Genomic DNA, 12,756 nt, shown 5'->3' with positions numbered 1-12,756 from the left:
CCCGCTCTGATACCATAATAAATTATGGGTATCGAGGGTTCATAGATCAAACAGAAATAAAATCATGACAAAGAGATTTTAACGTGGTTCAGCTCTAATGGCCTATATCCACACAAACCCCGTAGGGTGAAACCATTATTGATCATCAGTAGGAACTGAGATAACATTTACAGTTACATAGAATTCCTATTTATAGGAGAATAGGATAAACAACAAACCTAACCTAAATAACAAACTATCTTGGCTAGAGATATATCTTCTACTGACTTAGTCTTCTACTGACTTGGTCTTCCGAACATCCCACCTCCATCTCTTCTCGGTGGTATGTAACATATATTCCAACAATTATTAAGAGAAAATTCAACTAATTCCCTGTTATCCACCTTATTGCTCCCATACTCAGGCATATCCTTAAAGATCTGAAGAGTACTTGCATTCTCAGAGCTGATATTCCCTTTTTCTGATACATCCGGCCTGCAAACCTTCTTTGGTACCCGTTTGTTCTTCTTTTTCTTCCCACAATCCTTGGAAGAGTGACCAAAAACCTTACAGACATCACACTTATATGGCTTCCACTGATATTCCACTGGGAGATCAAAAGCAATTTTACCATCTATCAACAGAGGAATGTTTTCTGGGTAAGAAAAATCCACATCTACTTCAATACAAACTCTTGCAAAAGCTAACCTATCTTGATTAATTGTACAATCATCAGCAAATAGAGGTTTACCTAAGTAGCTAGAAATCAGACCTAAACCCTCTTTGTCCCACATGTGGAGTGGAACTCCGTATGTCAATACCCAGATCGGAACTGATTTCACCTCTGTAATATACTTTTCCAACATATAAGACCATGGTTGCAAAGTGAAGAGTTTGTCTGATATAAGAAAATGACCAGTATCTAACACTTTCTTGCGATCTTCATCATTATTGAAATCAAAGATGAAAGCAGAATCACCATAAAGCTTTATGCTTACTTCCTTGTTGAATTTCCAAAGTTTGCTTACTGCCAAGCTACAAAGGAAGGTCTTTTCCCAACAAAGAACCCAACCACACGATTTTCGCATCTTTTCATCCCTGTTGAAGAACAATCGGTTTGAGCAGCAACCAAAACCTTTCCATCAACTGTAGCCGGTGGTGTATACTTCAAAGGGGTTAGTGGAGTTGAAACCCTGGGCATTGGAAATAATGCTCTCCATTCTTGATTCGTTACTTTCTCATTAGCACAACCTGATTGTGACTTCTGGTTGTTCTCAATTTCAGCACCACTCAAATCTGCTTCCAAGCTACGGTTTGAAATCAAACTCTTAATCCCTCCATAAGATTCCTTTAATGATGGAAAATCACTGTTACACTGCTCCAATTGATTAATAGAATTAATAATTTGAATTGAAACACTCTGGTTTTCACTGAATCGAGAGGGAGAGGAGGCTGCCATGGATGAAGAGAAGAAAAATTCTCAGATCTGAAATGGCCTTTGAAATCGCCGCCACGTCATCACTCCTTCTCTCTCCTTCTCTCAATATGCCATGACTACACCATATCTTGTGTTCGAGTATGCGGATAATGGATGCTTAAGGGATTGTCTGTCAAACACAAAGATCGCCGAGGAGCTTACATGGGAAAAGAGAATGCAGATCTTATCAGATGTTGCAGTAGGTCTTCACTACATTCACCACTACACAAAGCCACCATATCTTCATAGAAATGTCACTAGCAAGAACGTGTTACTAACGACGGACTGGAGAGCAAAGATCTCCGGATTCAAATTGGCGAAACCTATTACTAGGAATGAAGACATGAAACAAAATGACATCTATCATGAATCTCTAATGATGGGTAAACTGGGTTACTTAGCACCTGAGTACCTTCGTTTTGGGTTGGTTTCACTGAAGGTAGATGTCTTTGCGTTTGGAATTATTTTGCTTGAACTAATTTCAGCTAAAGAAGCTCTCGTGGATGGTTGTCTGTTGAAGGACTCTGTTGATTTCTTGTCTAACGATGTTCTTGAAGACACTTCAGGTTGTGTCGAGAAGCTAAAGGAATTCATGGATCCTACTTTGGAAGGAAACTACCCAATAGGTGATGCGTTGTGTTTAGCTCTATTGGCAAAGGGTTGTGTAGAAGAGGATCCTCACCATAGACCCACCATGAATGATGTACTGAAAGCTCTTTCAAGAATTGTTCTTCTTCCTTCTTGTCTTACTTGATTAACCTGAATGTATGAGTGACGTCTATGGATAACCAACTCTTGAATGCTATCTTCTGTTCTAGTTTTGCTACTACCCAACTCCCTATGGATGGTAATCAAGTCAAAATGGTTCAGTCACTAGCCCATAATAAATATAGATTTGTACAGTATGAAAAGAAATGGAATGGATGAAACTTCACTTTATTGAAAAAAGAAAACATTCATAGCAGTAGATATCTGTAAGTAAAATCTTTTTTTCCGGTCATTACAACCAGTTATAGTTGAGGACAAATAGTGCGCAACCATGTTCATTTATGCTCATTGAGATTGTTTCTTCTTTTGCTATTCCGAAGTCTTTTTTACTCCATATTTCTCTGTACTTGCATGAAGCTTTACTAAACTTCCTCTGAGGAAAAAATAGCGCAGCCAGTTTGGATATGTTTGCAGAAACGGTTGTCTTTTCCGGGGTTAGGTTGAAAAAAGAGAGATAGATTTCTCCTGCAAAAGGATTTTTTTTGTATAAGGAACTCCACGAGGAAAAAGAAACAAGTTCCACAGAAATCACCCTAACAGGACCAGAAAGAATAAATTAAAAAAAAAAAGAAAAAAGAAAAAAAGACTGGATGTGGGAATGTAGTATGCACTATCTGACGCTATGGATCAATGGAAAATTCAATTAACATGCATTATTCCTACAATCTAAGAGAAACAACGCTGTGATTGTCTAACCTCTTCTTCCTTTAGCAACCCAAGAGCGAATTCCTTTGGAGTCAACGTTCGCTGCTCCAATGAACATTCGCTTGTTAAAAATTGTTGGCTTCAAAAAACTTCTATCTGATGTTAATACAGTAGCATTATGTTTCAAGTGCATAGAAAACTTAATAGGTGTCACCTTTTACTTTCTTCAGTGTTGCACATAGACCAGAATAACTGTTTACTAGGGAGCCGTTAACGCTTAACTCCCACATCTGTTACCAATAGGGATTTTGAATTGTTATGTAATTCCGAAGGGGAAAAAAAGAAGAGAAGTTCATGTAGTAGGGGAGATTGCAACTACCTCAGAAGATTTATTAGTGTCAATTGTGTCTGATAACGTACCAATATTACTTACTAAATATTTTGAAATACACAGGTAACATAGCTTTAACATGTTGAAGAAATGAAGAGGCAATTTACCTGGTTTGCATTCCATTTGCAAGGGGAAAATGAACTACTATGCATCTCCTGAGAAGTAAGCTTCCGACTTGGAGATGCTTCCAAGCATAAGTTCTCTTTATCTGTTGCTAATAAATGAGCTCCCCCTTTATACTGTTGTCCGTATACCATCTCTTCATTGCTGCACTAGCAATACCCAGTAACTTTAACAGCAAGAACCAACCAGAGAGAGAGAGAGTGTGTGTGTGTGTGTGTGTGTGTGTGTGTGAGCATTATGCGATATAAGAGAAAGAACCCATACGTTGTCAAGACTGGTTTTCTCTTGTACAAGCAAAATGGTGGTTTATACTTGCTTCCTGTGTTTTTCTTCCAGCAAACACGGTCAAACCCCTGATCAAGAGATTCGATGACCCAACCATTTGTCTTATCATCCTTGCAGCTAGTGAGACCCATAACATGGTTATCTAGTGTTCTCTCTTCCTTTACATTTCTAGATTTCCTTGTAAGGACCATGTCTGGCTCGTTACTTGAAGTGATGTAAGGATACTGAGAGTACCAATGGGAAATTTAAATAGGCAACAAATAAGTTTGCTCGTAAGGATTAATATTCAGAAGTGGATTGCATACCTGCACGTTAATTGTGCTAAACGAATTTATTTCGAGCAAGGTGGGTTCAGTGATGAGATCATATGTGGTTTTATCAAGCTTCCTCAGATCTCCTCCAAACATGAGAGGAGACTTGGCCATAGACCACAAAGTCATCTGTCAAACCAAATTGTATAACAACTCAAACCTCTAATTAGTTTAATTAAGTAGCTAATTCATGGGATTAGGCTAATGTACCTGTGTTCTTTGCTCATCAAGGGTGAGAGCAGAGATTCTGTGTGGACCTTCATTTGAACCTATCATTTAACAAAAATATTAGACTAGGCCTATTAGTGTGGTCTCCATGTATGACCCTCAATTTTGTTGGTGGTGTGAGAGGGTTGTCTAATAAACAAAAATAAACCAATGATTGTCTGTGGTCACCTGGATCGGTAAGCCATCCCAGTGGAAGCATGTCCAAGTCAGGCCATGACTTCCCTTTCAAGCCCTGAGCTCCTACCATTTTAGCAGCAGAAAAGTCTCTGATAAAAAAAGAACATGTGAGCTCATACCAGAATGTTTAGATTGGATTGGTAATTTGAAATTATAAAATTCTCCAAGTGAACTACAAATTCTTCTGTAGACCTTGTTACGTTAAAATGGGCAGCCACGTCCTCCCATTTATCCCAATCGTCTCCTGTGATTCGGTACATGTTCACAAGGTTGCTTACATCCTTGGCCATGGTGGGTGTTACACTAGTTCCAGGAGAGAGAGAATACAAGATTGGACGGTTGAGCTCCTCTAGAACCTACACATTAGTAATTCGTAGATTATTCCATATCTCCTTACTTACTATAATACTGTTTCCAACAAGGTCGACGCAACGTACCTCTGAAACAACCCTTATCTCATCTAAGTTTAAATCATCGCCGAAAACACAGTCATTTTTCACTGTGAAAACGAGAGCATATAAATGTTGTTGATAAAATAGCAACAAAAATATAGTAAAACATTAAGGAAAGTTGGATTGGCAAATTGTATAATTAAGGTTACCAAAATCAACATCCCATTCAGCATATTGCTGATAGAGGGACCTCAAGAAAGCTCTACCAGCTCCAAGCTTAGTATCCACACTCATAAAACCCTGTGACATCCACGCGCATGTCCTCTCTTTCAGACCAATATCTGTCGCCCGCCAATTTCTACCAGACTCCTCATAGGCACCTCCCTAACAAAATCACAAGGCAGAAACTGTAACTGATAATGAAATCCAGGTCAATCATCGCAAAGTTCTCGTGGACATTATGTGCAGAAATCATACCTTGATTGTGTCTAAGATTAGGGTGTTTGCATTTACAGCCTGTGTACTTATTCCTCTCATAACATGAATTCCAAACTTCAAACCCATAGCATGAACTTTCTTGGCAACTTCACTGAATCCTTTACCACCTTTGGAAGAAGGCCATCTTTCTGGATCAGGAATCATCCTTCCCCATTCATCGATTACATCAAACCCCAGTGAATTAGTGTAGGCACCAGGTACCTTCCTCCTATACCAAAGGTAATCCACCACAACGTACTACCCAAAAACCGCAACAACAAAAGGTACAATTATGTCGTATAATTATCCATATATTCTTTTACATTGCAATTAAACTGAGGGAAATGTAACCTGAAATACAGTTGGAAGTTACCTGATATCCGTGAGTAAGTAGCCGTTGTGAAACAATTTCCGCATTTTGCAAGAACTCTTCCTCTGAGATGATCCATGAAAAGGAATCATAAGAGTTCCAACCTCTTGGAGGGAGATTAGCTTGTTGTTCTTGCTTCTCTGCCAAAGCTTCAGCTACTTCCCTGAAATTGGAGTCATGTTATTTTCATCACATATCAAATGCAACAACAAAAGAAGGGACTACAGAAATGGCTAGTTTTTCCTTTCTTATTCTAGTTTATCTAGAATGGAAATTCTCTCCATGAATGTGAAGGAAATTATAATTCAGCATTGAGTAAAGCACCTAGTATTGAAGTGAGATGATTTTGTAATACCAATTTATGATAATCAAAGTGAAAGAAATACCTTTGAAGAAGAACAAGAGCAGTCATGAAAAGTAGGATTCTCATTATCAGCATCATCATGATCGGTATTGTCGAGGATAACTAACTAGAGTACTGTGTGGTTGTATCACTATACTGATAGTGTAATACTACTAGCTAGCCTACTCCTATTATAAATCTTTTAACGAAAATGGAGTTGGTAAATATGTCAAAACTTCAAAACAATGACAAATTTGTAAAAACAGCTTTTCGTTTTTCTCTTTTGCTTTTAAGGAGTGAGAGCAATTACAGAGCTTTTTCACAGACACTATTGTCGTTTTATTAATGGTGGTTGGCAGCACTCAGCAGTAGTACACACTGCTTTGCAAAGAATGGAGAGAGAAAGAGAGTCTAAAAAAGCTGATGGAAATTCGGTGGACAAATTTCATTAAAAAAAAACAAGATGATATTCAGTTGAATGATTATGTAAAATGTCTGAAAGAACGGGTCAATCTTATTTGGCCCGAAAAATGTTGGACCCCCACCATTTGCACGTTCTTAACCGCTTCACCAAACTTGTTTATTTTTCTGAATCGTGGCCTATGACTCATAACAAGTTACAGTCACAGAGTTAGTAAAGTAAACAATGCGATAGACCAGCAGTGAATGCACCTACCTTTACTGAACGGAAATAAATAACACCTTACAGGCACGAGCAAAAATTTACACATGGACATCTGAATTACATCTTTCTCAATCTTCTCTTTTCTGACTTTCAACTGCTTGCCACCATACAAGACCAACACCTGTGGCTGTGAACCCCAACCTCAAGAGCTTTCATGGTTAATTTCAGAGAATTGATAAATAAATTGATCACTCAACTGTGAAAAACTTTCATTTCCCCCATTAATTGAGTAATAAAAGCTTTTTAACCTTTGAGTTCATGGATAGGTGCCCCTGTCCACCTCACATGCACATACTCTAACCAAACATATGAATAGGGAAATAAATATTTACTGAAACAGAATGCCAGGTAATTGTTGCAACATAAATTGATTGACGGTGAAACAGTGGTTGCAACAAGTTCTAGTGCAAAATTAATACAGTCATTTCATGAGAAGATAATACACAAGAAAAAAGAAAACAAATATATATATATATATATATATATATATATATATATATATATATATATATATATATATATATCTTTGTCTATCTGGAAAGTGGAAATAACATATACTCACTCTGTCTCCCATATATAGGCGGAAAAGTGGAATTCTCTTTGAATAAGAAAATTTTTGGTTTTTATAAATTTTCCTAATATTACTTGATTTATCCTCATCAATTCAATACATTTATCTAGAAAATATGGAAAATTTCAATTTATTAAGAATTTTTATCCCACTAAAATATTGAAAAATGGAATTGTTCTTGAAAATTACTAAAAGTATTAACTAAATTTGTTAACATTATGCTCTTTAATAAGGGTAAATATGGAAGAAATCACGGGGTCAAAAGTTTGCTTCAAGGGGTCCTAGTTCCTCTTTAGGTGAAATGAAAAAGACATTGTACCCTCGCCAAATACCAAATGAGGAATGCGCCCCACCTGCTTGTTGCCCAAAAGTTTGCTTCAAGGGGTCCTAGTTCTTCTTTAGGTGCTACGTAGTGTAGTCTAAATCTCAAGCAAACCTTTCTATTCTCAGCTCTTCGTATTCTCCGGGCCAATTACTATAATCAGCTTTCACCGTTGGTCCATCATTTTGTGGAGCAAACACACTCCCCCTTGTAATAATTTTCTGTTAAAATCTTTGCATCAGGAGTCGCTATTCTCTATCAAGATTTACACATGCAGGAAGTGAGAGGGTTCTCACCCGTAGATCCTGGTTAGGAACGTTTCTTGGGCCAGCGGAAGTGAGAGGGTTCTCACCCGTAGATCCTGGTTAGGAACGTTTCTTACACATGCAGGAAGTGAGAGGGTTCTCACCCGTAGATCCTGGTTAGGAACGTTTCTTGGGCCAGCGGTTCTTGATTAATGAGTAATGACAACATCTTCTACGAAGGTTGTCCATCCGAACGACTTGGATAGTCGCCGGCTTCATTCACTTTTGCTGACGCCCCAACGATAACCTTAGCGAAGTTGCCTCCACGACTCGCTATAAGCACATCCGACTTCAAGCACACCAGGAAGCAAGGGCAGCCAAGCTGGTAACAAGCTTCCGGAATTCATCCAACTCTTCTTTGCTGGTTAATTCCTCCTCCATTACCTGCAACTTACGCCCATGAATTACTTGCATTACATATCAATATGATATGATTATATAGTATGGAGCTTTACAGAAATAACAAGAAAGCTATAAAGTTTTCGAGCATTTTCCGTGCACTTTAGGCTGTGGTAAGTTAAAGTTCGCAGTACGTTCACGTGGTAAAAAGGGCAGCACATTATAACTATTTCCTAATAGTCTTTCCATGAAGATGCAACTTTGTTGAGCTGAAACAAACAATGAGAAAGTTGATCCAATAAAATTCAAGAAGGACCTTATTTACATGTACTGATGAGGAGAATCTTTCAAAATCAAACAGCACAAGTTTTGACATGCATGTATATTTTGTACAAGCTACAATCCTTTTCTCCCCAATAAAACTCTTTATTGCAAAGTTGGGCAGTAGTTATTAATATGAGTGAGGAAATGATCTCATCATACTTCTTTTCAATAAAGACAGATGGATATTTTAGTTATCTTCTCTGTCTGGATTCTGAATCAAAACCTGACTCTTTAACAACTCAACCTCGTTCAAAACCCCGAGATCTGAGTTTATTTTTTAGTTTATTTTTGCACGGCTAGTTAAATCCAATCCAATCAGTAGTCACATGTAAAAGAAAAATTGTTTACACCATACTTAATAAATAAAAAATGTATAGCTTCATTCCACTACGATAAAAAATCGAAAGAGTATTCACAAATACCTGAAGAAAAAAACATATCGCCAAAACTTTAGGAAAGTTCGGGGTCCCATGTGAACTGCTCAATGCTCATCTGTCTCAAATGGGTAACCATATGCTGATCAGTTGCACGGATCCGGATGAGTCTGGTTTGTACACTCTGAAATGAAGGGATGTCTAATGCTTCAGACATTCTATCACGCAACAACGGATCCTCGGAGAAGTTAATCAACGCTTCAGCTGCATTATCCTTAAGTTCTTCTAATTCATCCTGCAACAAACCAACCAGAATTGGGATCACCCCATCATCAGCAAGGGCTCCGCGATCTACTTCATCATAACTCAATTGGGCAATGACCCCAGATACCTTCTCTCTAACATCACCATTACTGTTCCTTAAAATATCAACTAGAACTGGAATTGCACCAGAGCTTCGAGCAATAGATACTGAGTGTTTATAACCGGAGAGATCCCACAAAACATCTGCAGCTGCAGCTTTTGCTTCATCATTATCACCTTGAAGAATCCTTACTAAGTGTCCGGATATCGAAACAGCATTCACTTCTGCTACAGCTAAGATGCAAAATAAATCCTCTGCTATTTCTTTAGCTATAGGTTCCGTTCGTTGGAGAAGTTCTGCATATAAAGGAATGGCACCTGCTTCTACAACCGGCCTTAAGAAATCAATATGGGATGCAACTATACCAAGAGCATTACCAGCAATTATTTTTGTATATGTATCTCCTATCCCTAATAGCTCTGCAAGAACTGGCACAACTCCTAATTCTACAAGTATCCGTTTGACTCTTCTTGTTGCCCCAATTAACCCTATCGCGTGAGCATCTCTGGCTCGAGAAACTATGCTTCCCTTCTTAGCAGATTCAACAAGGAAAGGAAGCCCTCCAGAATTAATAATAACCCTCCTTACCTCTCTCATCAATGCTAATGCACTCAATATCTCTAACAGATACCGTCTTGATTCATCAAAATACAAACCCAGCAAACCTAGAACAATTTCAAATCCCCCGTTCCAAACTACAGCTACTCGATTTGGATTACTGAAAGAAACAATTCTCCAAAGAAATTTCATCAAAATTTTACTAAACTACATTGGGAAGAGTTCTGCAAAAAACTCAACACCAAAGGAACCACCCCAGAGTGGACAATAGCAGCTAAAATCAAATCAGCATCACCACATTGGCAATGACCAATACGACTCAGACAATAAGACGAAGCTTCTTGAATTGACAGATTTGAATTGTTTAAGGTTAATGGTCTCCTAAGAAGCTCAACGAGGATAGGGATTGCACGTGTTAATACATTTTCAGGTACATCATTTGAAATACGCCCAAGTTTAATCGTGGCTTTTATTTGTAAAGACTCATTATCACTAGCAATTATTTCTTCATAGAGATGGAGACAGTGTTCCCAATTTGTATCCTTTCCAAGTTGACTTCCTTCTCCTCTATCCATTACGACTTAGAAATATTTTATCACTCTATACTAATTTTTGTGAGCGAGGATAATAAAGTTTTGGTAGGTGTTCAAAGATATCTATTAGGGTTCCAATAAATTAAACACTGCCAAATCAAAAGTAGAAATGCAGTGTTATACAAACTGAATCAACAGTATAACACTTCCTTCAAATAAAAATGGATACTAGAAACAGTATAAGATGGACAAAGATCAAATCATTACCTTGAAAACTTTCGATTTGGGATAAATGTTTCTGACTTACTACTATATTACACAGAGCACCCCAGGGAAATGAAGAAAAAGAGAAGATTAGGGAGTGAGTTTTCAATTTTTTCTTAAGATACTTGGCAATAACGTTTGGCCGATTGATTTTTATACTTTGAACACCCTAAACAACGATGTAACTTGATGAATATGATGGATGATTAGTTTTGTTTAACGAGAAGGGAAAAGAAACCTCCGATCAATTTGTTCACCCACCTGGATTAGAGATGACAGGGATAAAGGATGTCAAACAATGGATAAAAGTACTAAGTTACCCTCATTATTGAAACTTAAAAACTTAAATTAAATCTACTAAAATATGCTCTTTTGGGTATTTTTCTATCAAACTCATTTCTATTAATTAGATTTTTGATGATTCCATACACATTCAAAATTGAAGTTTTTCAAAAAGTTTGATTGTCTGGGTTTATCCAGAATCGATTAGTACGAATGTTTACAAACTTTACATTAACCGATTTTAACAATTGATTGATTGTCCACACAGACTGATTGTTCTTGATACTTTACGTGGTCGAAGAACATCAGCCCAGAATCGACCAATATGGACACTAATAAAAACCAATTTTGGTTAACCCATTTTTTTTCAGTTAATACTCAATCATATAATGAGTATGATGATTTCATACTCATTCTAAAACCGAGTGATGTGCACTCGATTCCAGTTCAAGTATAAATTTTATACTCAAAATGAAAAAAAAATTGTACCTGAATTGAAAATGAGCATGAAATTTAGTATGAGTATGATTTTATACCCAATTTGAAAACGAGTATGATTTTATACTCGAACAGAAAATGAGTATGACTTTTAAATAGTATATGATTTCATACTCGATTTGAAATCATACTCATTCTTAGCTCGAGTATGGATTTAAATTATGTTTGATGTTTTTCAACACTATCAGATAATCGGTCAATGTGAAGGTTCATATCCACCGGTTCTGGTAAAAGAAATTTTTTGCATTTTTCTGTTTGTTTTTGAAGCTACAACCGGTCTAAGTAGTTATCAGTATCAACCGATTCTGGGTTTTTTCCATGAATGGTGAACATCAACCAGAATTGACATATGAGAACATGAACATCAACCGATTCTTGGTTGGTGATCTTACAAAAAAAAAAAATCATTTTTGGCGATCATTAACATTTGTTGATTTCTGAGTTAACAAGATTAAATATTTGTTAATCAATCGAATTAATACTAACTGATCATGGGAAAATTATCCATTAACTAAAAAAATTAGATAAGGAGTTTTTGATTTTATTTCAGAATATCCAATTTTTTCTTCTAATGGTAGACTTCAAATAAAACATATAGGCCTCAAACTAGCCAGGAAAAGAAAGTCGATTCTTTTTGTTAGGGAAACTGCCTCGGTCAAAGACGGTCGATTAGGTCCACCGTGCCTAGCCTTGGAATTTTTATCTCCGGGAGCAGAGGTTTTTTTTTCCTTACCAAACAGCTGGGTTTAAGGGGACCACACCTTACAATCAGAAACTCAAAACAAAAACAAAAACAAAAACTACAACAACAACAACAAAAAAAAAAGTGAAAATAATTATAGGAATACAGCTTCCCCCTTACTATCCCCTCTCATAATATTACATAACTCATGAAAAACTTTTTTATACTCACGTCCACCCATCTAATAGGAGGATGGTAACTCGTAATTAAATCCACAATTTTATTAGTTTCCCTATAGACATGGGAAATCTTCAAAACTTTAAAAAAAGATCTTAATCTCTCCACTAGGGCTGTCAATAGGTCCGGATCACTCAAAATATCATGGGACCGGGAACCGAGATCTGTTTATTTTAGTCGGTTCCGTTTCCTAATGGTTCCGGGTCCGGAACCTGATTATATGGATCCAGAACCGGACTCAATAAAAACAACGAGTATTTGCCGGGTCCGGGTATTTATAGGGTTATCATGAAATACTTACATAAATTATAAAAAATAATATTAAACAAAGTCGTTAACAATTCCACTGCGAACTGATAGATATGCACTTAATTTTGGAACTTCTGGAAAGAAAAGGTATCATAATATATCCACAAAAAGTTGCCACTTATTGAAAAAACTCTAAATCTCCT

The 12,756-nt window shown here is 37.0% G+C and overlaps 3 protein-coding genes across 3 annotated transcripts; 1 reads left to right on the top strand and 2 right to left on the bottom strand.

Moving 5' to 3' along the window:
- The first annotated feature begins 1,529 nt into the window (after positions 1-1,529).
- Positions 1,530-2,210, top strand: LOC113272797 (protein LYK5-like). Its single transcript, XM_026522595.1, has one exon. It carries the CDS (start codon positions 1,530-1,532, stop codon positions 2,208-2,210), a length of 681 nt encoding a protein of 226 aa, XP_026378380.1.
- Positions 2,211-2,310: 100 nt separating this feature from the next.
- On the bottom strand, positions 2,311-6,388 carry LOC113276113. Its single transcript, XM_026525695.1, has 14 exons — positions 6,010-6,388; positions 5,627-5,786; positions 5,254-5,511; positions 4,986-5,160; positions 4,822-4,883; positions 4,577-4,740; positions 4,376-4,473; positions 4,190-4,248; positions 3,974-4,108; positions 3,648-3,892; positions 3,368-3,527; positions 3,084-3,159; positions 2,921-2,971; positions 2,311-2,689 (listed from the first exon to the last, which is right to left on the bottom strand). Exons 1-14 carry the CDS (start codon positions 6,066-6,068, stop codon positions 2,457-2,459), a joined length of 1,935 nt encoding a protein of 644 aa, XP_026381480.1. The 5' UTR covers positions 6,069-6,388; the 3' UTR covers positions 2,311-2,456.
- A 1,019-nt stretch (positions 6,389-7,407) lies between these two features.
- On the bottom strand, positions 7,408-10,853 carry LOC113276112 (armadillo repeat-containing protein 4). Its single transcript, XM_026525694.1, has 3 exons — positions 10,060-10,853; positions 8,935-10,015; positions 7,408-8,233 (listed from the first exon to the last, which is right to left on the bottom strand). Exons 1-2 carry the CDS (start codon positions 10,381-10,383, stop codon positions 8,963-8,965), a joined length of 1,377 nt encoding a protein of 458 aa, XP_026381479.1. The 5' UTR covers positions 10,384-10,853; the 3' UTR covers positions 7,408-8,233; positions 8,935-8,962.
- Positions 10,854-12,756: the final 1,903 nt, after the last annotated feature.

This window comes from Papaver somniferum, chromosome 4, assembly GCF_003573695.1.
Source record: "Papaver somniferum cultivar HN1 chromosome 4, ASM357369v1, whole genome shotgun sequence".
NCBI lineage: Eukaryota > Viridiplantae > Streptophyta > Magnoliopsida > Ranunculales > Papaveraceae > Papaver > Papaver somniferum.
This window is presented reverse-complemented; position numbering and strand designations above follow the sequence as displayed.

What these genes read in the sequence shown, in the direction of transcription:
- LOC113272797 (XM_026522595.1), top strand. Translation starts at nt 1,530, where the DNA reads ATGACTACACCATATCTTGTGTTCGAGTATGCGGATAATGGATGCTTA.
- LOC113276112 (XM_026525694.1), bottom strand. Translation starts at nt 10,383, where the DNA reads ATGGATAGAGGAGAAGGAAGTCAACTTGGAAAGGATACAAATTGGGAA. An exon ending in CTATTGTCCACTCTGGGGTG is followed by an intron (nt 10,016 to 10,059) that starts GTTCCTTTGGTG and finishes TTCCCAATGTAG; the next exon opens with TTTAGTAAAATTTTGATGAA.
- LOC113276113 (XM_026525695.1), bottom strand. Translation starts at nt 6,068, where the DNA reads ATGATGATGCTGATAATGAGAATCCTACTTTTCATGACTGCTCTTGTT. An exon ending in AGATAAGGGTTGTTTCAGAG is followed by an intron (nt 4,741 to 4,821) that starts GTACGTTGCGTC and finishes ACTAATGTGTAG; the next exon opens with GTTCTAGAGGAGCTCAACCG. An exon ending in GGTTGCTAAAGGAAGAAGAG is followed by an intron (nt 2,690 to 2,920) that starts GTTAGACAATCA and finishes ATCCTTTTGCAG; the next exon opens with GAGAAATCTATCTCTCTTTT.